This window comes from Furipterus horrens, unplaced genomic scaffold (genome assembly GCF_987537825.1).
Source record: "Furipterus horrens unplaced genomic scaffold, mFurHor1.1.pri manual_scaffold_1, whole genome shotgun sequence".
Lineage (NCBI taxonomy): Eukaryota > Metazoa > Chordata > Mammalia > Chiroptera > Furipteridae > Furipterus > Furipterus horrens.
The window spans coordinates 214,469,290-214,495,065 of NW_028327171.1; the positions used below are offsets into that span (position 1 = coordinate 214,469,290).

The 25,776-nt window shown below is 59.4% G+C and overlaps 1 protein-coding gene across 1 annotated transcript in view; it reads left to right on the plus strand.

Moving 5' to 3' along the window:
* The window catches only part of DGKD (diacylglycerol kinase delta), a 92,271-nt gene that overhangs the window by 59,386 nt on the left and 7,109 nt on the right, over positions 1 to 25,776 (plus strand). The window contains exons 4-27 of the mRNA XM_090285038.1: positions 980 to 1,084; positions 1,340 to 1,472; positions 2,246 to 2,352; positions 2,680 to 2,805; positions 2,936 to 3,038; positions 3,689 to 3,851; positions 6,671 to 6,779; positions 9,453 to 9,592; positions 10,349 to 10,442; positions 11,509 to 11,603; positions 11,686 to 11,785; positions 11,874 to 12,153; positions 13,542 to 13,691; positions 14,514 to 14,642; positions 16,266 to 16,362; positions 18,847 to 18,957; positions 20,617 to 20,713; positions 20,911 to 21,018; positions 22,002 to 22,115; positions 23,333 to 23,467; positions 23,758 to 23,909; positions 24,233 to 24,344; positions 24,424 to 24,516; positions 25,344 to 25,463. Coding sequence (XP_090141164.1) covers positions 980 to 1,084; positions 1,340 to 1,472; positions 2,246 to 2,352; positions 2,680 to 2,805; positions 2,936 to 3,038; positions 3,689 to 3,851; positions 6,671 to 6,779; positions 9,453 to 9,592; positions 10,349 to 10,442; positions 11,509 to 11,603; positions 11,686 to 11,785; positions 11,874 to 12,153; positions 13,542 to 13,691; positions 14,514 to 14,642; positions 16,266 to 16,362; positions 18,847 to 18,957; positions 20,617 to 20,713; positions 20,911 to 21,018; positions 22,002 to 22,115; positions 23,333 to 23,467; positions 23,758 to 23,909; positions 24,233 to 24,344; positions 24,424 to 24,516; positions 25,344 to 25,463 — 2,973 coding nt within the window. The remainder of the gene's footprint in view (positions 1 to 979; positions 1,085 to 1,339; positions 1,473 to 2,245; positions 2,353 to 2,679; positions 2,806 to 2,935; positions 3,039 to 3,688; positions 3,852 to 6,670; positions 6,780 to 9,452; positions 9,593 to 10,348; positions 10,443 to 11,508; positions 11,604 to 11,685; positions 11,786 to 11,873; positions 12,154 to 13,541; positions 13,692 to 14,513; positions 14,643 to 16,265; positions 16,363 to 18,846; positions 18,958 to 20,616; positions 20,714 to 20,910; positions 21,019 to 22,001; positions 22,116 to 23,332; positions 23,468 to 23,757; positions 23,910 to 24,232; positions 24,345 to 24,423; positions 24,517 to 25,343; positions 25,464 to 25,776) is intronic.

A 25,776-nucleotide genomic window follows, 5' to 3' on the forward strand; every position in this document is an offset into this window, starting at 1 on the left:
TCAGGTCTGCAGTTGAGGGCGCGAGTGAGAGGCAACCACACAGTGATGTTTCTCTCCCTCTCTTTCTCCTTTCCCCTCTCTCTAAAAATAAATAAACAAACAAATAAATTATTTAAAAAAAAAGAATTTTGGTAGACACGGTCTGTTTTTCTCTAAAATGTTTATGTCCCGTTTACCCCATCAGTACTTGAAGAGAGCTCTTTTCTCCCGTATCTTTGCCAGCACCGGCTTCTCATCTTTTAACACTTTGCCATTCTGTTAGGTGAAGGCTAATTAGTTATTTTCATTTGCTTTCCCTGATGGCTGGAGGGGTTAAGCATCTTTATTTTTTATTAGCCATTTTGTATTTTTTTCTCTGAAATATAAATTTATAGACTTTTTTTCTGTAAGTAAGATATCTGCTGTTGATTTATAAAAATGTTTTCTCTGTTGTGGACATGGTTTTTATTTGTTGTTTATCACCAGGTGTGCGACCTCACTCCCAGTGAAGGCGCGCAGGCCCTGTGAGCGGTAGCTGGCTGCTGTCCAGTTGTCACGTGTTGACAGGTTCTGTGTGAGAACACTGGCGTGTGGCACATGTGAACGTCCTAGGGTGGCTCAGGCCAGGCTCTCCCTCCCCGTGTCAGTGCTGGACACCTGTGTGGGGGTGCTTTGGAGCAGTAACAGCTGTCTTCTGTCCTTTAAAAACATGTCTTCTGTGTCTGACTGCTATGTCTGAGTCCTAAGGAGTTCATAAATGTCCGCTTAAGTTGATTTTTGGTGAATGTATAAACTCGATTTGGTTGTCTTTTTGGTTTGAGAGTGTTCTTGGTTTTTAGCGACTCAGATAACCATTTTCATGCTCTGTTCAGCAGACTGTCTGGATTAAACTGTTGTTTCCCTTAAAGTCTATACAGTGAAAGTAGGCTTTAAAGAGGCTTGTATAGTTGCTAGCCTGTGCGCTCCGTTCACGGAACGTTGCCTGCGCTCCTTCCTCTAGGTCATCACTCCGTGCAGGAGGCTCATCTTATGCGCTGATAACAGGAAGGAAATGGAAGACTGGATTGCAGCGCTGAAGACTGTCCAGAATCGGGAGCATTTTGAGGTAGAAAAGGAGAAGTCTCCTTGTTGCAGTTTTCTTAATATTCCGCTGCCCGAGTATCTCTCGGGTGTGGACCCGAGAAGTCACTTTCTCTGCATGCTCCTTGTGGATTAAGGTTGCCCCATCACACCGTGACCCTGTCTTTTATAAACTTTCCTCCTCTCCTCCCCTGGACACGTGCCTGCATCCTGTCCAACTTTCCGTATTTAAGAATGCCAGAGGCACCTCACCTGTGCCGTCTTTCTTTCCTTCTTCCAGCCGACCCAGTACAGCATGGACCACTTCTCAGGGACGCACAACTGGTACGCCTGCTCCCACGCGAGGCCGACCTACTGCAACGTGTGTCGTGAGGCGCTGTCTGGGGTCACGTCCCACGGGCTGTCCTGTGAAGGTGCGCACATGTGTCCCTCTGCTGGGAAAGGTGGCCTGACCCTAGAGGTTCAAATTAGTCACCCCAGATCAGTCAGGAGTCACGTGACTTCCCCATGGTTATTTATTGGACCTACCGAGGAGTCTTTGCTAAGTCACTTTTATAGCAATGGAGCAAAGGAGAGGGGATTGGTAACACGGAGACGCGGAGCGGAAGCCTAGAGGGCACGGAGGGAAGAGAGTTGGGTGGCCTGGGTTGTGGATAAATGCATTGAAAATTGTCCTCCAGAGCAAGAGGGCAGCAGCAGAGAAAGGCGAGCTGTCGCGCTCAGGCCAGGTCCCACTGTCCCCTGTGTTTATGCGGCCTGTGAAGATAAGAATGGTTTTACTTTTTTAAACGGTAAAAAAAATCAGAAGATGACACTATTTTGAGACACAGAAAATCACGTGAAATGGACATTTCAGTGTCCATACGTGAAGCAGGGTCCCTGGCGGCCCTCGGGCTGCCAGGCAGGTTGAGCGGTTGGGATGGAGACTGAGCGTGGCCCACAATGCCTGCGCTGGTTACTCTCTGGCCCTTTCCCGAAGGTCAGCCGAGTCCTGGCTGTAGTGGGTGCCTAGTCTCAGCCGGATCAGCCTCTGTGTGTCCCGGTCGTTAGTTTCTAACATGGGGAGCACTGTGTGTCATTCCAACTGTCGCAGAGGCCCAGGTAGTCCCGCCGGATCGCCTTCTCAAGCACGGGAAGCAGCTGCCACGAGCGAGGCTTGAGGGCTCATGTGTTCATTCTCTCACAGTGTGCAAGTTCAAGGCCCACAAACGGTGTGCCGTGCGCGCAACCAATAACTGCAAGTGGACCACGCTGGCCTCCATTGGGAAGGACATCATCGAGGACGAGGACGGGGTACGCATGGGGCACCGGCCGGCCCGGCCTCTCTCCAAGAGGGCCGACCCTCTTCCTTAGTTTTCTTCCTCGTGGTGTCGAGTTGTTCCCGTTGTGCACGGGGGCCGCTGTGTGGGCCCCTGGGCCTCCGCGCTCTCTCCAGTCCCATGAGCCGTGCTGTGCCCGGGGCGGGGGCAGTGGGTGGCACGGCCTGTCCTCCCTCTGCCTGCGTTGAGAAGAGTGTCTTGGCTGAGTCCGTTTGTGGAGCATCTTCGGCCAGGTCTCGTGGTGTCCCATGTGTGGGGCGCTGGGACGCGTCCCTAGCGCGCGCCTCTGCCTGTCCTCCAGATCGCCATGCCTCACCAGTGGCTGGAAGGAAACCTGCCTGTGAGCGCCAAGTGCACGGTGTGCGACAAGACCTGCGGCAGCGTGCTACGCCTGCAGGACTGGCGCTGCCTGTGGTGCAAGGCCATGGTGAGCGAGCGCGGCCCTCGGGTCCTGTCAGGTCCCCGACGGGGCAGCAGGCCAGCCCACGCCTTCCGCAGCTGCAGGCCGCGTGGGAAGGGGGCCGTGACCCCTTGTGATGCGTGGATTCTTGTTGCAGGTGCACACGGCATGTAAGGAATCCTTAGTGACCAAGTGCCCGCTGGGCCTGTGTAAAGTGTCGGTCATCCCTCCCACGGCTCTGAACAGCATCGACTCCGATGGTGGGTGCTGCGGGCTCGCTCCCCGGAATGGCTGTGGGGGTGATTGTGAGATGTGGTTGGGACAAGGGCAGGCCCAGCGTTGGGGCGAGGACTCACGCACAAGGGTGGGAAATGGTGTCTGGGGAGCCGCTGGGGGGCTCAGGACTTGGGGCCGGTACGTCCGTTAAGGGTGTGGGTAGAAACCGGTCAAAGACTCTTGTCTGTCTCTGACGTGAACTGCTGACATCATGTCTCAGTCAGCTGGTCTTCCCCTAGTGGCAGATGTCAATCCTCATGCCGTCCACGGCTGCTGTCACTTGTCCGGAGGGTACGGGATGATGTACGTCACCCAGTGTGGGTGGAGAGGCGGGAAGCAGAGGCATGCGTCTCAGAGGAGACCAGCTCTCCAGGTTCAGGGCGCGAGGGAAGGACAGAGCAGGGAGGTGCCTGGTCCCTCTGAACTTCAGAAGCCCTGTGCATGTGACAGCAGACTGGTCGGCCACTTGCTTTCTTCTGGGTGGGAAGGGTGGCGTGGGAATATGTGTATTACCTCTTGCCGGTTCCGTGGGAGTTACCGGGCCTCGGGGTGATTTCTCCCTGCGTGATTAAGAGGGCCCTTCTGTCTTTCATGGCTTCCAGTTTCCTTTTGCCCTTTTCCATCCTCACACCAGGCTTCTGGAAGGCCACGTGTCCTCCATCCTGTACCAGCCCCTTATTGGTCTTTGTCAATTCAAAAAGTGGGGACAACCAGGGTGTGAAGTTCCTCAGACGATTCAAACAGCTGCTGAACCCTGCCCAGGTCTTTGACCTCATGAATGGGGGACCGCACCTTGGGTAAGCTTATAAAATATATCTTTCCTGGAGTTTAAGAAAACGGAGATAATGCATGTTTATTTTTAAAAGATTGAAACATACATTTTAAAAGACATTTTTAAAGAAAGATTTTATTTATTCTTAGAAGGAAAGGGAGGGAGAAAGAGGGAGAGAAACGTCGACGTTCGAGAGAAACATCAGTTGTTTGCCTCTCCCATGCCCTCCACTGGGGACCTGGCCCACAACCCAGGCAGGTGCCCTGACTGGCAATCGAACTGGTGACCTTTCGGTTTGTGGGACAATGTCCAACCCACTGAGCCACACCAGCCAGGGCTCAAACATACATTTTAAAATAGGAAATAAAAGCTGTGTTTCTTGAACCACCACCTCCTCAAATTTCACCTGCAGAGGTGCCCACTCTTAACAGTTAATAGAGTTGGCTGTCCTTCCAGTTTTCCAATGTGTGTCTCAGGTGTGCACACACACTTTTGAACTGAACGTGGGCCTGTCATATGTGGTGGGCTGCAGCACGCTGTTTGGGTGTGCCAATGCACAACGGCACGGGCGCTTTCTGATGCCGGCAGGTGCAGGGCCACCTCGCTGGTTCAGAGGCTGCTCAGAGTTCGGAGGCTTCCCTCCAGGGAGGCCAGACGGGAGGTTCTTTACTGTGGAGGCACACGGGCGGCTCACCTTGTGGTACAGTGACACTCAAGGACGGGAGGGCCTGAGTGCCGGCTAGCTGGAGAGCGGGTACGGGTTCTTCCTGGTTTTGTACGTTTGATAGATTTGTAGGAAGCATTTGCTTCTGTAAATTTTGTTACTTGAATTAACTGCGGCTCACGGTAGGAGCTCCAAGGGCCTCCCAGCTTGTTAGGGGATCGTCCAGGATATTTACAGTGGGAAGTGCTTGCAGGACCTGTTGTGTGTGTTTTCCTGGGAGGGTATTGTGTTTGGAGCGGGGGCTGCGGTAACGGAAGCCGGCGTGGAGAGGACAGAAGCCGGCGTGGAGAGGACGTGCATGGCCCCTGGGGCCCGGGGTGCCGGTTTCCCTCCGGCTACAGCAGGGTGCTGGAGAAAAGCCCCGATGGTGGCTTTCTAGCCTGTTCCCTCCAGCTGCGCTCCGGAGATGGCCGCCGGCACACTGAGTCACTGAAGGACGCGGGAGCACGTTCACCGCTGGGTTCAGAAAGGAGTCAGTTTAGTTAAGAAATGGGACCCGTGAAGGGATCAGACAGCCCTTGTTGTGATATGCCAACCAGGTTCCCTCCGCGAGGCACGAGGGTGTTGGCCAAGTGCTGTGAGTGACTTTGGGCAGGGACTTGAGGATCGCCAAACATTCCTGGTGGCTGCGTGCAGGCCTGTGTTGGAGGTGGCGGTTGAGTGTGAGACAGGACAATGTAGGAAGCCCCCGCAGACGCACAGGGGCAGTTGGTTCTGGAGAGCAGCCTCGATCTCACAGTGTTGTGACCAAACTCAGACACTTGGCTGCGTTTTCCTGATGCCTGGCTTGACATCTCACCTGCGAGGGGTCAGCGCTCGCAAAGGAACCACCTGGCAGTCGGGCAGCTTTGTCGCTCCAGCGCCTCCCGTCTGCTTGTCCCTGGGTCCAGTGCCGTCACTCATGCCTGGCTGTCTTCCAAGGACTTCCTGTGGCTCAGACTCTACGAGGTGCCAGGCCTGGGGAGGCAGGCTCTCTGCCTGCAGGAGGTGCGGCACACCCCAGCGAGTCAGGGTCACAGGACGGGGTGTCTGTCGCGTACAGGGAGATGTGCAGATTCTGTGGGAGCCCAGGGAAGGGGCTTACATCAAACTGGGGGTCTCTCAGTTTCTCCCTCGAGCTGGCGCTTGAAGAAAACTGGTGTGTTGTGGCAGGGAGGGAGGTTTGGGGCCCGCTAGGCACAGGCTGCTGTGTGTGCAGAGACAAGAAGACAGTGGGGGCGTCCAGGGGAGCAGCAGCTGCTCCCCAGGGAGGGTCTGGGCACTGGCCGAGAGGTTTCAGCCTTTCCTGGAGACAAGTGGCAATTCTTACAGCGAGACACTCGGCGAGCCTTGTGTTGGAAGGACCGTACTGGTGGCCGGGGCTGGAGGTGCCCATCGGTGTGAGGTTGGGAGAGGGCTCTTGTAGTGATTGTGACAGAAGTGGCGGAGGCTGGGCCTGCGAGGTCTGGCTGGGGATGGTCTGATGGCGGCCCTGCCATTTTCCGAGGAGGAGAGCCTAGGACAAGGAGGGACCTACCCACGTGTCACCTTAGTGGCCCATTTGGTAGGCAAGTGCAAGTGTTGTCCTTCAGGAAAGCCTGGAAGTCATGGTTCGGGGTCACTCAGGTCATTGAAGGTCATCAGCATTTGTGTGGTCTCTGAAGCCAAAGCGTGGATGAGGCCACTCAGGAAGCAGGTGAGGAGTGAGCAGTGGAGGCTGCGGGGTGTCTGAAGGGGACACTGCATGCGAGGGGCAGGGTGACCACGAGGAGCACGGGGGGGAGACGGAGCTGGAGGGGCCAGGTGGGGAGAGATGGGTCACGTCGCCTGGGAGGACGCCGTGGGCCGAGGGAAGGCGAAGTGCGGGCAGTCGTGCAGCCAGGGCTCCTGAGCTGTGTGTGAGGGTGCTGGCTGGGCGTGGGGCCGGGTGACTGGGGAGTGGGTGCAGAGGCCGTGGTGGGCGGCCTTTGCTCTCAGGTGCCTCGCGGCCCCCGCAGGCGGAGCACCTCCGAGAGGGTAGTCACGGGCAGGGCACAGGGTCTGTGTGAGGTGGGTTTGGGGCCCCTCGGCCCAGGACTGACTGGCCGTCATTTGTCATTTGGAATGCACCTCATCTCGTCGACATTCCCTTCTTTCTGCAGCTTACGCTTATTCCAGAAGTTTGACACGTTCCGGATCCTGGTCTGTGGTGGGGACGGCAGCGTTGGCTGGGTCCTCTCTGAGATCGACAGCCTCAGTCTTCACAAACAGGTGCCTGAGGGGGGAGAGCCCCAGCCCCGGGGGTGACGTTGCAGTTAGAGCGGCTGGGTGGTCCTGAGTGATGCTCCTGGTCCTCCTGGGACACCATTCCCAGGCAGGGACCAGTGAAGGTCTGGCAGGAGTAGCATCCTGGGACCTGGGGCTGTGGCATGGGGACAGGAACTTCACAGTTAGAGGGAAACCCAGCTTTTCCAGGAGAAGTCCCCGGCTGGGAGCAGGTCGGGTGCAGCTGCCAGCCCGCCTTGCCCCAGCCTGCCTCCTTCTGGGTCGTACAGGAACTTACTGCCCGATGCCTCTTCCTGTCCAGGAAGGGACGGAAATAGACTTGAACTTCAAGTCACAGTCAGGGGTCCCTTGGATTTAATTTTTTTCTGTATAGAATTAAAAATCGATTTTTCTGATTGTAAAGTCAAGTGCTTACTGATTTTGCACTCCCTGCTCCCCCTGCTCATCTGCCGGCCATCATTTCCCACGCACACTGGCCACTGTCTCCAGACCTCGCTCTGTCAACACGCACACCGTGTAACGCAGCTTTGACTCAAACGGACTCCCGCTGCCCCTGCGGTCCCCTTACTGCGCGTGATAAATGAGACCGGGCGGCGGGGCCTCGCGCGTGCTCTGCAGCAGTGAGTGGCGGCCGGGGGCTTCTCCGCGGCCACAGCTCTGCCGGCCCCGGGCTGGCCCCCTCCCCCGCTGCTGTCTACCCGGTCGCTTCATCAGGACCGCGGGGGAGAACCGTGTGGACACCTTCCTGGTCTGTCCTCTGTCAAAGAGCACCCACGCTTAAACTCCGAGCTGTGCTGCCACACGCTCTGCGCTCCTCCGGCCGCGCCAGCCTCGTTCCGAGGCCACAAGAAGTGTCCTCCCCACGCCCACCCGGTCCGTTGTTCATCTTTCTCATCAAAAAGGATACGTTTTGTTTTTATTTCTTTAATACTGATGAGTCAAACATCTTAATCATGAAGTCTTAAATGAATCACATCTTTATGTTTCTTGACTAGATTTCTGTTGGGGTTACCTTTTTAAATTGATTATTGGATTATTGTCACGGTAGGGATATAAAATCCTCATCGGTCATATTTTTCCTAGTCTGTCATTTGCTCTCTGCATACTTTCTCAGTCTTGGACCTGACTCTCCGTGTGGTGGGCCTAGTCGGCGGGGTGGGCTGTTCTTAGTCAGCATGTAGCCCCGGCACTGAAGCTGCTCAGCCCCCTCGGGGCCACTTGCTCAGGGGATGAATGCTGCCCCCTGGTGGTGAAGTTGGGGCACTCCATTCAGGTCCCTTAAGTTTTGGTGACTTCCAGGATGATCTTCTACAAGTTCATTGTCACTGGTCGGGAAAGCAGGTTTCATCTAGTCTGCAGAGCACAGTGAGCTCTTCCCTCCTCTGGGCCACCCCGTGGCACCTGAGCTTCGGTCACCCCCTGTGCCCCGGCTTCCCCTGGACCCCACGCCTCCGGTGTTCCTAGTCTTCCTGGCTGCCCCGCCCCACGTAAGCCCAGCGTTTCCTGCACTGAGACACCCCCCAGCCCCCTGCTCAGTCTCGCCCTTCCTCCTCATTCCTGCTTAGTTGCCGGGCTCAGTGCTGCCACCCAGAGTGTCCAGGCCACCCCTGTGTGCTGCTGTCTCTGGGCCTCTGTCCGTCCACCCTCCCCGGGGACCTTCCCCACAGCAGCTTTGCTCGTGAACGCCCTGAGAGTCCCTTGATGGCCCCTTGGCTTTAGGATGAAGTCCAGACTTCCTAACATAGTTTATAAGCGCCCCGGTTTGGCTCCTTCCTTCTCTGCATCCTGACTTTCTCCTCATTACCTTCCTCTTGATGGAGCTCTCACGTGGCAGGAGGGTCACCTCTCCAACTGGATGAATCAACTCGGTGCCTTCATGCCACTGCTCCTGCCTTTTCTTTCAGGTTCTGGGGAGCCAGTGCTGGGTCCTCTCCACCTAGTGCTCAGGCTTCCTGGTCCTCCCTTTCCAACTCACTGTCCCCAGCAAGGTGGTGAGGCCTCCCTGGTGGCCGGGGCAGGTGACTGTGGTCTGGCAGGGCTTAGGGAGGACCAATGACCCTTCCGCACACTGCACGTGGCAGTTGGAGCTTCCCGAGCCCTGACTTGGCGTGGTGGGAGCTCTAGGGTGGGAGTCCCAAGGGGGCCTGAGGCCTGAGCAGTGTATGGGGTCTCTCTGGGGAGCGGCTGGTGGAGGGGTGTTGGCTGAGCACCGGGAGACTCGAGTTGGTGACCAGACCGAGTGCCTGTTTTGATGGGACGTAGAGGAGGAAGCGACGCTAGAGGTGTCCGTGGAAGAGGAACCTGGCTTCAGGGAGTGAGGCGTGGTGGGTGGGGCATCACAGAATTATTCTTCGGGGGTTCGGGTACTCAGCAGTCAGGGCCGGGGCTGTGGCCATAGCTGTGTGCGCGGGAGGGAAGGGGATTTGGGTGGGACTCGGTGATCGAGGTCCTAGGGGGCCGTTCCCATGTGGCAGCAGGTGAGGTGTGCGCGGCCTGGGGCCGAGCGAGGACGTCCCTGTGGGATCTGGAAGGCCGTCTCTCTCATTCTGGGGCTCTGTCCAGAGGGGCAGCGCCACGCCGTTCGGGCAGCTCTTAGTTCGGCCCCGCGGTCAGTAACAAACGGGCTCATGGCTGTGTCTTCCCCCCGTGTTCCGTCAGTGTCAGCTGGGCGTGCTCCCCCTGGGCACAGGGAACGACCTGGCACGCGTGTTAGGCTGGGGTGCGGCCTGTGACGACGACACCCAGCTGCCGCAGATCCTGGAGAAGCTGGAGAGGGCCAGCACCAAGATGCTGGACAGGTGAGGGGTGCCCTGCGCGCGGCATGGCGGGGGCGGGGGGAGACGGGTCCCCTGGAGACCGAGGCCCTCCGCAGTTAGGTGTAAAGGTGCTGTCCTGGGAGTCTTTATAAACTTCTGACCAAGATTGTGGAAAAGATAACAGGCTAGGAAGCGAGTGATCAGGTCTCTCAAGGCCAAGCCTGGTCCAGCGAGGCCACTGGGCAAGGTGGCCCTGTCCCCTTTGGCCAGTGCAGCCCTCACCTGACGCCTGCGAGCAGAGTGCTACTTGCTCACAGCTGGGCCATCCCATTTCCCCTCCTTCTGTTCCCAGAAGAATCTTAAGTATCGGATACATATTCTCCGTGTGTTTAAAATTCCATTGGCCTCTTTCTTGGGTGAACGGCCTTTGGTTCTGAGCTCCTGTCTGGAGTCCCACTGACCGGAGCCTGTGGTGAACTGGTGGTGCTGAGAAAGCCTCGTGTTCCCTCCCTGGGTCCCGTGGTCGCCATAGGAGGTGTGACCTCGGCTGCCTCCCTCCGCAACCCCCCTTTCTTCTCCACTGCACGGGGGGTGTCTGAGGGCTGGTAGCTTTCTGCTTATGGGGTCCGTTTCTCCTCTGTCCCAGAGTGGCATCCGTTCTTAGCCTTGTGAGGAGCCAAGACAAAGGGCTCACAGATAGGGCTAGAGTTGTGGGGTGACCGGGCCCCAGGTCCTGAGGCGGGAGGGCGGGGCCTGCCCTGGGAGGCGGGGCCGACTGCTGGGACGTCTGTTGTGCAGGTGGAGCGTCCTGGCCTATGAGACCAAGCTGCCCCGGAAGGCCTCCTCCTCGGCCACCGGCACCGGCACTGAGGACCTCAGCGAGGGCTCCGAGGTTTGTGTTTCTGGGCCCCCAGCCCCGGCCTCCCGTGCTCTCATGTGCTGCCCCAGGTGAGACCCACAGAGGCTCAGGGTTAAGTTGGAGCCACGTGGACTCCGACATCCCAGGGCTTTGAGGTCATGTGGGGGCTTCCCGGTTGTCAACAGGATTGGGGTCCTTTGTGGTGACAGCGCTGCAGGACTCCCCATTCTCCCCGCACCTGCTCCCGCCCCATCGCCCTTGACGCTGCCTCCTTGTGCAGTTAGCTGTGCCGGCTCAGCGTTTAGTCCTTCCTTCCATTTCACGGTGGTTACTGTGGTTTACCAGTTCCGCAGGGCCCCGGCTTTGCCTTCCTCATTCCGCACCCTGCGGCGGCACGGCCCTGGGCACACCGCTGTGCTCCCGCCCCGGGTGAGCCGGCTGCTGCTGGGCGGGGGAGAGAGCTCTGCCAACGGCCGCCTGCCTGTCAGCAGGCTGGCGCGCCGTGGGCCTGGGCAGCCATTGGCAGACTGTGCCCCCGGCCTGCGGGCAGAGAAGGGTCTGCGCCTCCTAGGAGAGGAAGGATGTGTGTGCAGAGCCTCAGATGGGTGCTGTCTGGTCGATAGAGCAGCTTGCTGATCCCTGGGATGGGGGCTGGAGGGGCTTTCCCCACAGGGTCAGCTCTCCCGTCTCAGCAGGCAGTGGTGAGTGGGCAGGGGAGCTGACATCGCGGGAAGGAGAGGGGCCAGGCCCCGTCCCCCCGGTGGGCAGGCGTGTCGTCTGCTGTGCATGGAGCCGAAGGGAAGGGGGCTGCCTGCGGAGGCAGGAGCGAAGGGTCTCGTTCCTGGCACAGGCTGCTTGTGGTGACCCTCAGGCCGAAGAGGAAAGAAGCCTGAGATGGTGCTAAGTTTTTATTGACATGTTTTGTTCATTAAGGCCCACCTGTCCACATCTTCACGAAGGCGTTGTGATCTTTCCAATAGTACTAGTGGGTCTCAGATTGGCGAGGGCAGCAAGCTGAAGCCGGGCTCGCGGGGGTGGCGGGTGAGGAACTCACTGGCTGCACTGACAGTCACCCCTCCCTGTTTTGGGGTAATTGTAGGTGCAGCAGATTCTCTTCTATGAAGACTCGGTTGCAGCCCATCTTTCTAAAATCCTGACCTCCGACCAGCACTCGGTGGTGATCTCATCGGCGAAGTGAGTGCTGACAGCCTTGGGGGCGCCGGGGTCCCAGCCAGAACTGTCACTCTAGCGGCGTCTTTCTGCGTTCCCGCCACAGAGTGCTCTGCGAGACGGTGAAGGACTTCGTGGCTCGGGTGGGAAAGGCCTACGAGAAGACGACCGAGAGCTCAGAGGAGTCGGAGGTCATGGCCAAGAAGGTCTGTCCCCTGGGTCCCTGGCTGGGAGGGTGTTGGGACGGAGGGGCACTACATTCCACCCCGTTCCACTCTGTCTGTTCCCGTCCAGTGCTCTGTCCTGAAGGAGAAGCTGGATTCTCTCCTCAAGACCCTGGACGACGAGTCCCAGGCCTCATCCTCTCTGCCCACCCCGCCGCCCACCATTGCCGAGGAGGCGGAAGATGGAGAGGGGGCGGGCAGCGGCAGCGGCTGCGGCTCGACCGTGGACCGCGCCGTGGGGTCGGCATGCCCAGCCCGGCCACAGATATTCCGGCCTCGGGAACAGCTCATGCTGCGGGCCAACAGCCTGAAGAAGGCGATCCGTCAGATCATAGAGCACACCGAGAAAGGTAGTGGTCCCTTCATAACAAGGCGCTTTCTCCAGGCACGCGCTAGGCACGCCCGGCTTCCTCCTAACGCGGCGACAGAAAGGCCTCCTCCCTGTAGGCACGGCCCGGCAGCCCACGGCTCTGGCCGCCCTGTGCGGTGCGCCTCTGGACTGCCTGCTGGCAGCGGCTCCTGCGCCCTGCTCCCTGCTCCCAGCTTGGTCTGATGTAAAGACGCTGCTGTCTGGAGGGAGAGCTGGGATCCAGGAAGTGGGGGGCAGAGCCAGGAGGGGGCCCTCGGTGGGTGGAAGGGGGCCTGGAGGGCACACGCAAGGAGCGTGTTGGAGAGACTGATCCCTGGACAGGGGACCTGCTCCCTGGAAAGGACCTAACCTGTGGGGACTCTGCCCAACCTCGGGTGCAGCCCTGCAGGACGTGTCCTTGTCCATTTGGAGGTCGGGCTGCCCGGGGGGCGTGTTCTGAGGAGAGCCTTGGTGCTTAGAAAGGAGGTGCTCCTAGGATACCTGGGGGGATGGGCCCTTCCTGAGACGATGGGCAGACAGGCTGGACGAGGGCACAGCTGCACTGAGGGGCTGGAGGAGGTCAGAGAGGTGGGGGGACCGTGCACACCGTGGGGCCTGAGGCCGGGCTGGCTGTAGTGCAGAGGGCGCCCGGGGCCTGGGTCCAGGCTGCCGCTGCTGACCGTCCCTGGTCAGCCTGGGCCTGGGGAAGGTGGGCAGACCTACGCAGGAGGAAGGGCTCGCCTGGCCAGGCGCTCCCTTTTTCTAGACCTGGTTTGCTAAGCTTTAATGAGAACACTGAAAAACCACACTCACCTGTGAACCCGATGGCCTTCAACCTCACCAGGACTCCCCCTGCCCCCAACAGCCCCCTCCTCAGCAGGTTTTTTCTTGTCCTAGGCCTCTCCTCCCTCCTTACCTTCAGAAACCATTTCATTTGTTCCACTTGCTTTTGACACATCCCCAGCCCTCGCCTTTTTACTCTGAGCATATCAACCTGCTTTTGGCCTCGGTGAGAATAACAAGGTCATGACCTTCCACCTATGCACTGGTGGGTGCGTGAGGTAGGGGCTCTCAGCTCGTCCCCCAGGAGTGCTCTGGGCTCTCGATCCTTCACTCACTTTCTCTGCACGTCTTCCAGCCTTGGGCCCTCCTCCCCGGACTGCCGGCCCAGGTGCCTGGTGCCCCGGTACTTGCGGGGTGCCGGGTCCGGGGTGGACAGTGAGGATGAGCTGGGAGCTTCAGGGTCTAAGCTGCAGCCAAGAGGACACTTGGAGACGAATCAGACTGGGAGGCGAGCGGGGGAGTCTGTTCAGCAGGCCCTCCCTCAGCCTGGCCTTGTCCGCGGCTGATGTGCGTGGGCTGAGCCGCACACGTCCTTTCCTTGCGCAGCTGTTGATGAGCAGAATGCCCAGACCCAGGAGCAGGAGAGGATCGTCTTAGGTCTCTCTGAGTCGGAGGAGAAGAAGGACCTGAAGTCGGACGACGGAGTATGCCACAGCGAGAGCTGCGGGGTTGCCAAGCACAGGAGCCTCCGCAAAGGTACAGCCTGCCAGCCCGGCTGAGCCTCGGCGCGGCGGCCGGGCCTTTGTGATGCTCAGGCCGCTTGCCCAGGGAGATCGTAGGGTGCTTCCTCGTGATTGCTTAGGCCCCTTGGCAGCAGAAAAGTCAGGAACATGTGGCCTTTCTGTGCGCCAGCTGCTGTGCGCGGGTCGTCTGGTGGCAGATGGGGGTTCCAGGGGAGCCCTGCTGCTGAGAAGTGTGCTTTCCCCAGAACCTCCCTGTGTACCCCAGATCCAGTGGAGCTCAGGGCCTCCTGGCTGCAGCCAGCTGATGCCATGCATGCACGAACTCTGCTCGAGCCCGAGCTGGCCTTGCCTGGCATTGTGGCCACAGCACTGGCCAGCCCCATGGGCCGTCTGCCTGGGGACCCTTGCTCTCCTGGCGCAGTCCCCAGCGCAGGCTCCTCGTGCAGAGAACCGTCCCCGCTGCTGGGCGTGGCCTCTCTCTTGTCGCCCAACAAGCCACTGGGAGGTGTCTGCCTTAGAGGCCACTTCATGGTCATTACTACTCAGAACTCCTCTTGGCTTGGGCTCCGTAGCCCTCCGTGTGATTAGGGCTTTGCCCCTCCATGCCCTGCCCCGGCCTCGCCCTTGGTGGCCTCAGTCCCCCTGTAGAGGGCGTTCAGACCCACTTGCCTCTCCTCATGCCCCCTCGCCTCTTTCTCCGGCGTCCGTCCTTGTCTCGCCCGTCCCACCTGGGCTGAGCAGGGGCGTGTAAGCTCCTCACCTCCCCGGGCCCCTTTCCCAGCAGTCAGTCACGGTCTCTTTTGCAGTCTTCCAGCTCTGTGTCCTGTTTTTATAGTGTCCAAGTCCCCATGTGAGAAGCTGATCAGCAAAGGAAGTTTGTCACCAGGCAGTTCTGCCTCGCTTCCTACCCAGTCAGGAAACCGGGACGGCCTGCCCGCGCTGAACACGAAGATCCTGTTCCCGAGTGAGTGTCCCTACCCGCAGGGGCCAGGCCCAGCGGCCGAGCGAGTGTGTGGCAGGGCATCGGGGCGCTAACCTGCCGACCAGCCGGGTCCGGGGCCTGGGGCTTTGCCTGGGGCTGTGGGAATGAATGAGATCGGGTCCCTGTCCTCCAAGAGTCTGTCGGTCCACGGGCAAGTAGATAAGCTTTCAGGGTTAGGTCACGGTGCGGAAGTGCCTTTCTTTATTTATTTACTTATTTAAAGGAACAAAAATAAATGTAGCCTTTATTACCAGGTAATATAATAACATACACAATTAACCCTAGCATAGGGGGAAAGAGTGGGTTTTAAATATTACAGTGCCTGGCATCGTAAGCACCCCAGAAATAGATCCAAATGCATTTTAAGCAAAATTAGGGATTGGCAGAAAGGGGACCAGCCCAGCTCATGTGTGGGTCAAGAGTGCCTAAAAAAGTTCATGCGTCACAGGAGGGCCTGTGGTGAAAGAACAGAGAAGGGAGAGGAGGAGACGGGGGATTGGTCCCGTGAGTTTTTGGGTTTCTAATAACTGACTAAAAAATAATAACAAACAATTCCAGAAAACCTAGAATTATTGTAGTAAGATTGCTACCTGATAAAAGGGAAGCTCTGAAATAAACAGCTTCCATTTTATTTTAAGAGCCAGGGAACATACTGGCAATTTGGTCCTGACTCATAAAATCATTTGACTTCATCACTGCACCGAAAGTGCCCTTGTTAATTACACAGGGCCTGTGGCCCCCGCCGCTGCCTGGGGGTCCTAGAAAGGCGGTGTGGGGCGGGCGACCCTGGAGCTGGGTGCTGTGGGGTAGAGTGGAGTGATGCTGAGGGGCAGGGTGGGGCGGGCAGGGTCGCGCCACTGCCTCTAGCCTGATGGCAGCGGGAGCACAGCAGGCCCGGGCCGCCTCCCGTCCCTCTCTCCTGCTGCTGCCCCCCTCGGAGGGCGGGCTGTGACAAGACTTGGTGTCTTCAAGGAGGGAGAGCTACGAGGGGTCGAAACGGCCGGTTGGGCTCCCTTGACCAGTTTTGGGCAGAGTCCTCAGCCCCCTCGCCCCACTGTCTGCTCCTTGGGGTCATTTGGTGATTTCTCGTGATTCAACTGAACAGGAAGGGAACCCAGGGGCCCCTGGGGGGTGCGCTCTCGGACACGAGAAGCGTTTGGTGACCCAGTGTGGAGCCGTCACTGGGGGGCATGTGTGGATAGGGCGTGCAAAAGCAGGGCTTCCCCTCCGCTGTAAGGTCTGATTTAAAGGGCTTTGAACGGATGCCGGTGGCTTGTAGGTCCTCGTCACCTGGAGTGTCCCTGATGTCTGTTCCTCGTGAATGCAGCCTTCTCACACTGGACAGCTGGACTCAAGGGATCATTCTGGTGGCACTTCTTACATTTAAGGAGAACTGTCTTCATAAGCTGCCTTTCGATGTCTCATCCGTGTTGATATCTGCCACCCAGTGTATTTACTCTTGTCTCATGAGTACAGGTTGATGATGGTAATTTTTGACCCTAGACTACTCATTGGCAATATTTGGACATGTTTATACGTTATTTTAGGAACGTTTAATTATAACGTCCTGAGAACTTAGGAGCTCTCCCCTTGTCTCCCTCACAGACGTTCGCGCTGGGATGTCTGGGTCCTTGCCTGGCGGCTCAGTCATCAGTCGCTTATTAATTAATGCTGATCCCTTCAACTCCGAACCAGAAAACCTGTGAGTATGGCGGGAACCCAGGGGGTGCGTTGATGAGAGAGTGCTAGATCATGGGAAACTGGTTCAGAACTAACAAGAGAACTTGGGGAGCAGTTGGCTAGGGGACCCTCTTCCGCTGGTGTCTGCTGATCAGGGAAACCTGGGAATGCGAAGCCTCAGCCAGCGAGTGTGGTCGGGAAGTCCCCGTGATGGGGCGACAGCATGGAGCCTGTCTTGGCTCGTTCTCAGGTCCCTGGTGGTCGCGAGTCAGCGTCTTCTGAACAGATGTAGTGTCTGAGGTTCAGAAACTCCTGCTGGCAGCTGACCTTGCCCTTGTCCTTCACCGTCACTTCCGCACCCTTGGCTGGCCCCACGTTGGTGCCTCCTCTGACCACCAGCCTTCTCCCCTTCGCTGCCCCACTGCTCTCCTGTACGGTCTGCCCGCACCCCGCCAAGGCCACAGTCCCTGGGCCAGGCCCTCCTCCTGGGGTCCCCGGGGAGATGCTGTCCTGGGCTCAGACATGTGGGGAGGAGAGTCCCGGGCTGCTCTGCACTACCTGCCCTGTGCCCTCCCCAGGCCCCGAGGCAGTGAGGGCTGCACACAGCCGTTGAGCTGAGTCTTCTTGTGCGGACACTGATGTACACGAAGACTCGTTCTTCTAGGTTTTCCTCCTGGCTGGCTGCGAGCAAGCTCTGGGCAGCTAGCGAGACGTGGCACTTGGTTGAAAGTTGCCAACCTGTCTGGTGTGGTGGGGGAGGGCACCTGAGAAAGGGGTGGTTGACAGGGACTCTGGGTTTGGGGAAGGCGGAACTGGAAGTGTGCTGAGGGGCAGCCCTGCCAGGCCAGTGTGCCGGGAAGGGGCCTTGGTGCAGACACCCGCTGCCAGCTGCTGGCCTGCCCGATACCTGGCACCCGTCCCGCACCTGCCACTGCCCCCTGCCTGTGTGCTTCTCACTCCAGGCCCCTCCTGAGGCTGCCTGGGCTCTGGTCTTGACCCTTCCTGATGCTGTTTCTCAGAAAGACCAGAGCCATTGCCCTCGGAGCAGAGCCCCGGGGCCTCCTGAGTGCCCTCCTGAATTTCTTTTATTTGCTCCCTTCTCCTGCGATCCTGAGGTTCCACGTCTGGCAGCCGCGGCCATTGGCTTCTCTTCGTTCTCTCCCCTCCAGACGGGGGAGACTTCTCCTTCACCTGGGGAGGCCAGAGCTTCCCTTCCTCCACCCAGGCTGGGGTACTCCATCACCCGTCACCCCAGGAGCCTGGAGCCTGCCCGGCCCACTGCCCAGGCCTCTGCTGCCCGCCCCCTCCTGGCCCTGGGCCTGGTCTTTCCACGCTTGTGCTCCTATCCCAGGCCCCTTCCCTGGGTTGGCTCCCTCTCTTCCCAGGGCCTGTAAGGACTGGATGGCGTATGGTCTCGGTTTTGTCCAGAGCCCTGCCCTTATCCAGCTTTTAGGAGCTTGGACTGAATGTGTCATAAAACACGCACGCGCGGTGCTTACATCTGTGACCAGGCTGCAAATGCCTGTTTGCCGGGGATGGAGCACAGCTCTGGCCCAAGTGGTGGTCCCAGGCCCACCCACCCTATTGCATTTCCTTGGGAACTTCCACTGGGAATGTCAGGAACATACTTGTCTCCTTGCCGCTTTCTCTGGGTGGAGGATCAGGGGCTGCTCCCTTCACCCACCTGCCTGGAGGGGAGTCAGGGCCCATGGAGCTCCAGGTGTGAAGCCTGTGGCCGGACAGGGTGAGAAGCTGGAGTATTTCTGTCCGCAGTGGACATGGGAAAGGAAAGTGTTGCCGTGAGGTTGGGATGGAGACATGTTTTAATTGGGCTGAGGGATGACTGATGGATGTTTGAGATCCAAAGTTTATGTGCCGTAGAGTCATCAGGTGTGACGTTACTGGTGGGGACGCGGGATGGGGCAGCCGCTTTGGCAGACAGCCTGGCAGGTCCTCAGAACCAAGTTTCCACGTGGCCCAGCAGCCCCACTCTTGGGGAGGCGCCCGAGAGAGACGAAACTCGTCCACGCTCGTGTGTGTACTGGTGTGGACAAGTAATGGCCCCGAGTGTCCACGGACCAGTGAGTGGGTAAACACAACAGGGCTGTCCCCGCAGTGGAGGGCTCTTTGGCCATTAAGGGGAGGAGACACTGAGGTGGACCCTGAAAATGATGCAGTGAAGGGAGCTAGGCCCAAGGGCCCCATATCGTGGGGTCCCCTCTGTATGAACTGCCCAGAGGGGACGGGTCCCGGGAGACCGGGGGCAGACCAGTGGTTGTCGGGGCCAGGAGGGCCTGGGAATGCTGGCTCAAGGGCGTGGAACCTCTTCTGGGTGATGCAGTGAGTCTAAGCTGACGGTTCCGTGACTGATGGCATTAAAAATCGTATTGCACATTTTAAGTGAGGAAATTATATGGGATATGAATTATTTCTCAATAAAACCGAGGGTGGGGGCTGTTGGGTGAAGCCGCTAAGCAGGCTCTGGAGCCGCTCTGAACCTCTGCAGGGAGTGCTACACGGAGAAGTGCGCCATGAACAACTACCTCGGCATCGGCCTGGACGCGAAGATATCCCTGGACTTCAACAGCAAGAGGGACGAGCACCCGGAGAAGTGCAGGTGGGCGCCGCCTCCTTCCTCCTCTGGTCTGTGAGGGAGTTCCAGGGTCCCGGGGCGGCAGGCAAAGCCGGAGCCTCAGTGCCTGGGCAGGGCAGGCGCAAGTCCAGGAGGCCAGCTTGGAGGAGGGCTCCCCTAGGGTGGGCCAGGTTGGCGCAGATCCAGCATGAGGATGGGAGTGACCCTGGTCGAGGGCACAGGGGCCGAGTCTTAGGGGAGCCGTAGGTCTTCCTTCAGTCTGCCATCAGGGAGCGTAACGTGGGGTGCGCTGAGAAGTTCCTCCGGCAGAGTCCCCAGCGTCGTCGCTCAGCATGTCCGTGCGTCCTAGGCTCAGCTGGGCGCTCAGGGTCTTGCTTGGGCAGGGATCAGGGCCCTGAGCTCGCACCCCCCGGAAGAGGACAGTCCTGAGGGCTTTCGCTGGGGATGTTCCGTTTCCTTCTGGAATTACCATCTACCTGCCCCTCCCAGCCTGGGGACAGGATGGAAGAAATGGGGAGCCCTCCTCCTGGGCTAATGTGGAAGTCCCCTGAGAGGTGGGAGTTAGCACCCCCCCCCCTCCCAGGAACCCCCTGGAGGAAGAGGCCGGCTGGGTGCGGCGTTCTGCAGGAACAGGGAGGGGGGAAGCTGGTGCGCCGTTCGGGCCAAGGAGAGCCGTTGTCACAGGGCTCAGGAGGCCCCGTGGAGACCTGCCCATGTGCTCGCCTGTGGGGCTCCTGGCGGCCGGCGGAGGAGCCGCCGTCACGTGGAGGGGGGCTGCTGGGGGTGCCAGAAGGAGGGAGTCACACTCACTCAAGGAGTTGCGCGTGTTTTGTGTATTTGGACTTTTCTCGGAAAACTGAATCATGCTCAGAAATTAAAAAGGACCCGCTGGGGCTTTGTGTAGAGGGAGCTGAGCTGAGTCATTCAGAAGCAACCGAGGGCGTCACAGCGCACGTAGCTCACAGGGTGACGTGGGGGAGGAAGCGCGCAGTGCTGCCCCCGGTCGGCCTTCCCTGGGCCGGCGGCGTCAGCCTGCCTGGGCGAGGCCACGTCCCCGCTCCGTCCCCAGGAGGCCGCTGCTGTGTGACCAGAGCTTGGGAGGGGGAGCAAGCCGAGCGCAGTCAGAGGGGCTGCTCCGGTGAGGGGCGCAGGGTGGCGCCCACAGAGCTCAGTCCCCTCTCAGGGCACACGGCCGCGTGCTCCGTGCAGGGAGACAGGCGGGCGGGGGCGGCGGGGGGCAACGAGGCTGTAGGCCGGCTCCCCACCTCTAGCTCACGCGCTCAGGAAAGGCAAGACACACGGAAGCACCTGCCATCAGCACGTACAGATGCGGGGGATGCGGGTGGTTTTCTCACTTGCATGTTCCTGTACTTCCCGATTTTGTGTGGTAAGCATGGTTTTACAGTCAGAAAAGCTTGTGATTTATAAAATTTGGGTGAGGTTCTACCGTGTCTTAACCTTCTTACCTTCAGGGTATGATTACTTCTTGGGAAATGCTGCTTTTCCTGTCAATACGGGTGTCTCTGTGCTCACCTTCCCTAGGTCCCTAACAGGGATGTCACTGTGTAGGGAATTGCCGCGTCCGACCCATCTGTGGTCAGGTGCCTCCCCCACACTGTGCAGCAGTGACTGTAGTTAATGTACAGAGAAAGCCCCAGCCACGTGCATTCTTTGCGTGTCTAGGAGCCGGACCAAGAACATGATGTGGTATGGGGTGCTCGGAACCAGGGAGCTGCTGCACAGAACCTACAAGAACCTGGAGCAGAAGGTCCTGCTGGAGGTGAGCTGGGCTGTCTCCTGCGATTGCAGGCAGTCGGGGGCCCGTCGCAGTCCTGTCGGCCCTTCTGCCCTGTGGACCCCTTGGTGGGAGGCAGCGCGGCCGTGGCCTCCTCAGTCCGGGGGCGGGCTGCTGGTGCGGGAGGACTGACGGACGCCTGCGTCTCTTTTCTCTCCTTGTCCCGCATGTCCGCTGCTCAGTGTGACGGGCGGCCCATCCCGCTCCCCAGTCTGCAGGGCATCGCTGTCCTCAACATTCCCAGCTATGCCGGAGGAACCAACTTCTGGGGGGGCACCAAGGAAGATGATGTACGTACAGGGGTGCTGGATGGCATGGGCCTGAGCTTGGGAGCAGGGGGGAGGTGAGCAGAGGGTAGCCCCTTCAAGGAGCGTCAGCCACGTGGGGCCCTGACAGAGCATCAGCACTTGGGCCCCTGTCAGCAATGCAGAGGAATGGGGGCACCCTGACTTTCCTGTGCTGCCAGTGGGAGCAGGTGGTGGGCAGGACAGGTGGGGACCCGCTCACGAGAAGGGAGGCTGAGGAGAACGGGTGTGGTCAGAGGCACAGGTGAGATGCAGACGCCAGTCCCAACCCTGACCTGGGGTGATCTGGGAATGCTTCTAGGAGGAGGGGGCATCTGTGTTGAGACCTGGGGTCACCCAGGTCAGGTGGAGTGGTGGGGGAGAGAGGTGTGGGGTGAGGGGGAGGCTGCTCCAGGCAGAGGGCGCAGCGGGCGGAAGGCACAGTGGCCGGGTGGCGCGGCGGAGAGAAGGTTCTCGGACGGATGGCGCTGTCAGCGGGTGGGGCGCGAGAAGTTGGAGCCCCCTTGGCGTTGTGTGCGCCAGGGGACAACTGGGATTTATGCTGAGAGCTCCGGTGGCACTGACAGGCTCTAACCAGGGCGTGGCTTCCTTTGTACGGAACAGCTAATGAAGGCGGTTAACGCGGATCGGACCCTTCACACGTGCTGGCCACTGTTCTGAGCCGCACGTGCTGACTCGGTCCTTGTAACAACCCTTGGAGGCATGTCCCAGCATACAGGCCGGCGTTATCCCAGATTACAGATGAGGAAACTGAGGAACAGGGCAATGAAGTGACTTGCCCAAGGTCACAAGGCTAGGAAGTGGCAGATGAGGGATTTGATCCCAGGCAGCTGGTTTCAGGATCTCAGTAACGGGTTCACCTGCAGCTGCTGCTTCAGTCAGGACCCCAGTGCGGCGTGTGAGGTGCGCGTGGGGCTGCGGGTTCGGGGAAGGGGGAGCCCTGGTCACCTCTGACTCGGGCCTTCCAGACTTTCACCGCTCCGTCGTTCGACGACAAGATCCTGGAGGTGGTCGCTGTGTTCGGCAGCATGCAGATGGCCGTGTCCCGGGTCATCAAGCTGCAGCATCACCGGATCGCGCAGGTATCAGCCGCGGTCCTGGCGGCAGGGAGGACCTGGGGGGCTGTGTAGCTCACACACGTTGGGAGAGACGGGGCCCTGCCTGGAACCTCAGTCTCAACACTGCGCCTGCCTCAGTCAGGCCATCCTGACCCAGGGCCCAGGAGAAGGAATGGGTGCTCAGAATTGGGACCCACTTACACCCTGCCTGAGCTTCCTGCCCTGCCCCTCCTGCCCTTCCCTGTGGGTGCCGCCTGTACCCCAGCCCTCTCACTGAGGTGGGGGGAGGTGCGATAGGCCTGGCCTGGGCTCAGACCGGGTCTGCAGCTTTCAGCAGCGGCAGCCTGGGCTTGGGAACAGACTGCGCACATGTGTTCAGCGGAGAAAGCGTGGCCTCACCCAGCTGCTCTCGGTCCAGCTAGGAGGGGCCGGGGGGGCCGGCTTCCTTGTTCCCTATTTCTGGGCCTGGGCTGGGAGGGGTCTGTCTGTCTGTGGGATGCGGGAGGGTGGTGCTTCTATGCACAAAGCCCTGCGGGGGAGCCGGCACACCAGCTGACCTGAACCCCGGGCCACCTTGCCCAGTTTGTCCCCACCGCAGGCTGCTTGTATTTCATAATTATAAATCTTTGGCTGCATTATTATTATTTTTTTAATAATTTATTTATTTGTTTATTTATCTTTAGAGAGAGGGGAAAGGAGAAAGAGGGAGAGAAACATCACTGTGTGGTTGCCTCTCACTTGTGCCCCCAACTGGGGACCTGACGTGCAACCTAGTCATGTGCCCTGACTGGGAATCGAACCAGTGACACTTGGCTCACAGGCCGATGCTCAATCCACTGAGCCACAGCAGCCAGGGTTCCTGGCTGCATTATTTTTGTTAAAAATAGGGGCAGTGCGTCCTCAGCCACTTGTTGGCTGTTTGCTCTCTTCTGGGTGTGTTCATGTGAGCACAGGAACCCAGTGGCTCTTGGAAGCCACGGGTCCACTGCCATTGGCTGGTGCTAGTGTCTGGTCACCAAGGTCTCACTGCAGTCACAGGTGCAGTGCTGGGCGAGGGCCCCCTGGGGTGGTCCATGAGCTTCAAGCTGGAAGGGATGCTGTGACTGTAGGGTTGGCTGTGGGTGTGGTGTCTGTCGCCCCAGAGGTCAGCTGGCGTGAGCAGGAGTGTGCAGGACAGGACAGCACTGTACGGCTCCTGGGCTGAGCTCGGTGCCCCAGTAACGGTTGTGATGTTTGCTCAGTGTCGCACGGTGAAGATCTCCATCCTGGGGGACGAGGGGGTACCGGTGCAGGTGGACGGAGAGGCCTGGGTCCAGCCCCCGGGGTATATCCGGATCATCCACAAGAACCGGGCCCAGATGCTCACCCGAGACAGGGTAAGAACGCTGCTGGCAGGGCTGGGCTCGCCTGCGGGCACACCCGCGCCTTTCTGTACCAAGAGTCAGGGATTTTCATGTTTTGTCTGGGGGTTTACTTATTTGTTTGTAGCTGTAAGAATTAAGCCAAGGGGACAGTCCCTAGGGCCCTAGCTCTCCCCCAGTGCAGAAGAGAGCTCGGTCTCCCCGTCCGTCAGCCCGTTCGCCTGCCAGGCCTGCGTGCTGTTGGTAGATGCGCACTCGCCTCTCGGGAACGGCGGGAAGTGTGACGCTGGGTTCTCGTGCCCTAGGCGTTTGAGAACACGCTGAAGTCCTGGGAAGATAAGCAGAAATGCGAGCTGCCTCGCCCGCCGTCTTTCTCCCTGCACCCGGAGATCCTGTCCGAGGAAGAGGCCACCCAGATGGCCCAGTTTGGGCAGGCAGCGGGGGCCCTCATCCACAGGTCAGCCGCCTCCCCGCTGGCACGCCCGAGCTCAGGTCCGTCACTGGGATGCAGGCGCCGTGTCCTCCCTGACCGTTGGCGAGGCTGAGCGGGGTTTCTGCTTGGCTTTGGTTCATGTTCACTAGCGTCTTTCAGAGGTTGCCCAGACTTTATGTAGACGGAAGCTTAAAACCCATGGGTGTCTTCAGAGCCAGCTCACAGATCTGAAAACCCACCTGGCTTCCTAGGAACGGCCCGCTTACTGCCTCCACTTTATGCCAGAGAGCGAGGTGATGTCCAGGCCCCTTCTGGCCTGATGAGTGCGTGCGTCTCGTTCTCTCCAGCATCCGGGAGATAGCTCAGTCCCACCGAGACGTGGAGCAGGAGCTTGCCCACGCAGTCAATGCCAGCTCCAAGTCCATGGACCGTGTGTACAGCAAGCCCAGAACCGCAGAGGTGCGTGTGCTCTTCTCGTCTCCCCTGGACGCGCGTGGCCTGCGCACCTGCTCCATGGTGTGTGTTCTGTTCCTCTCAGGGGCTGACCTGTGGCTCTGTCCTGGAGATGGTGGCCAACATGAAGGCCCTGCGGAGCGAGACAGAGCTGCTGCTGGCCGGGAAGATGGCCCTGGTGAGCCGCGGAGCCGCGCTCTTGCTGTGTGGCGTGGCCATGGTCACACCAAAGGGCAGCACATTTTAGTCCAGGTTTCCTGGCCTTAAGAATCTAGATTCATTGTTGGGAGGAGCCTCAGGGGTCACGAGGCCTGACCATGTGGTTGGGGCACATATCCTGTGGCTACATCTCAGTCCCGTCCTTTCCGACACATCGGATCCTGCGGGCGGGAAGGCCTTTGTCCCCGTAGACATCTGCCATGGGCCACTGTCCTGGGCCCCGCAGGCCCGCGTGCCTGTCGCCCGTCTGCAGCTCTGCAGACCTGGCTGAGGCGGCAGCGCCAGGAAGCCCTGGGGTAGGTGGGGGGGGGGGCGGTTACTGAGTCACAGAAGCCAGAGTAGGGAGAGGTGCCATGAGGACGTGGAAGGCCGAGGAGGTGAAGGGACTTGGGGAAAATCACACGCTGGAGAGGGGCCCCAAAGGCTGGTCCTCATACCCTTTCCTCTCCTCTCCAAAGTCCCGTGCGGCCAGGAATGGGCAGCGCTTCCTGGCCTCGGCTGACAGAGGGTCCCCCGGCACCGGGGGCAGGCGAAGCGTCAGCCCTGCGGGCGTGATTGGCAGACGAGCTGGGTTTGCCTCACTGTTTACGAAAGGAGAGTGTAATTCTCTCACCCTAATCCTTGAGAGGGGAGGCTCTGAGTTTGACCCCTTCGCCAGTGCCCTGGGACTCCATTTCCAGAAGTCTGTAGAAGGCCTCTGGGAGTGGGGCCCAGCGTCGGGGACGGGCTGCGGCCCCAGCACCTCGCTGCTGGTGACCGGCCGTGTCTCCCCTCCCTGCGGAGCAGCAGCTGGACCCCCCGCAGAAGGAGCGGCTCGGGGCTGCTCTTGCCGAGATGGACCAGCAGCTGCGGAAGCTGGCGGACACCCCCTGGCTATGCCAGCCCCCGGAGCCCAGTGACGAAGAGGTACGTGGGCCACGGGGCTGAGCCTGGCGCCCCGGCCGCGGTATGCTTCCTCGGACACCTGCTCCCAGGGTGCTCCGTGCGGCTCGGGGTAAAGATGGTGTTAGTCCTGTAGTCCCCGATGTGGCTTCTCGAGACTTCTCTAGTAAAATGCCTGCAAGGCACAGAGAGGGCCTGGCAGGAGGAAGGAGTCAGTGTCCAGGACGACCCTGGTGGCTGGGGCGCATGCTGCCCTTGGAGACGGAGCTGCGTGGCTGCTCAGGGGGCAGGTGGGAAGAAGGCTGAGCCCAGCCCCACTGTCTGCCCGACTGGGGAG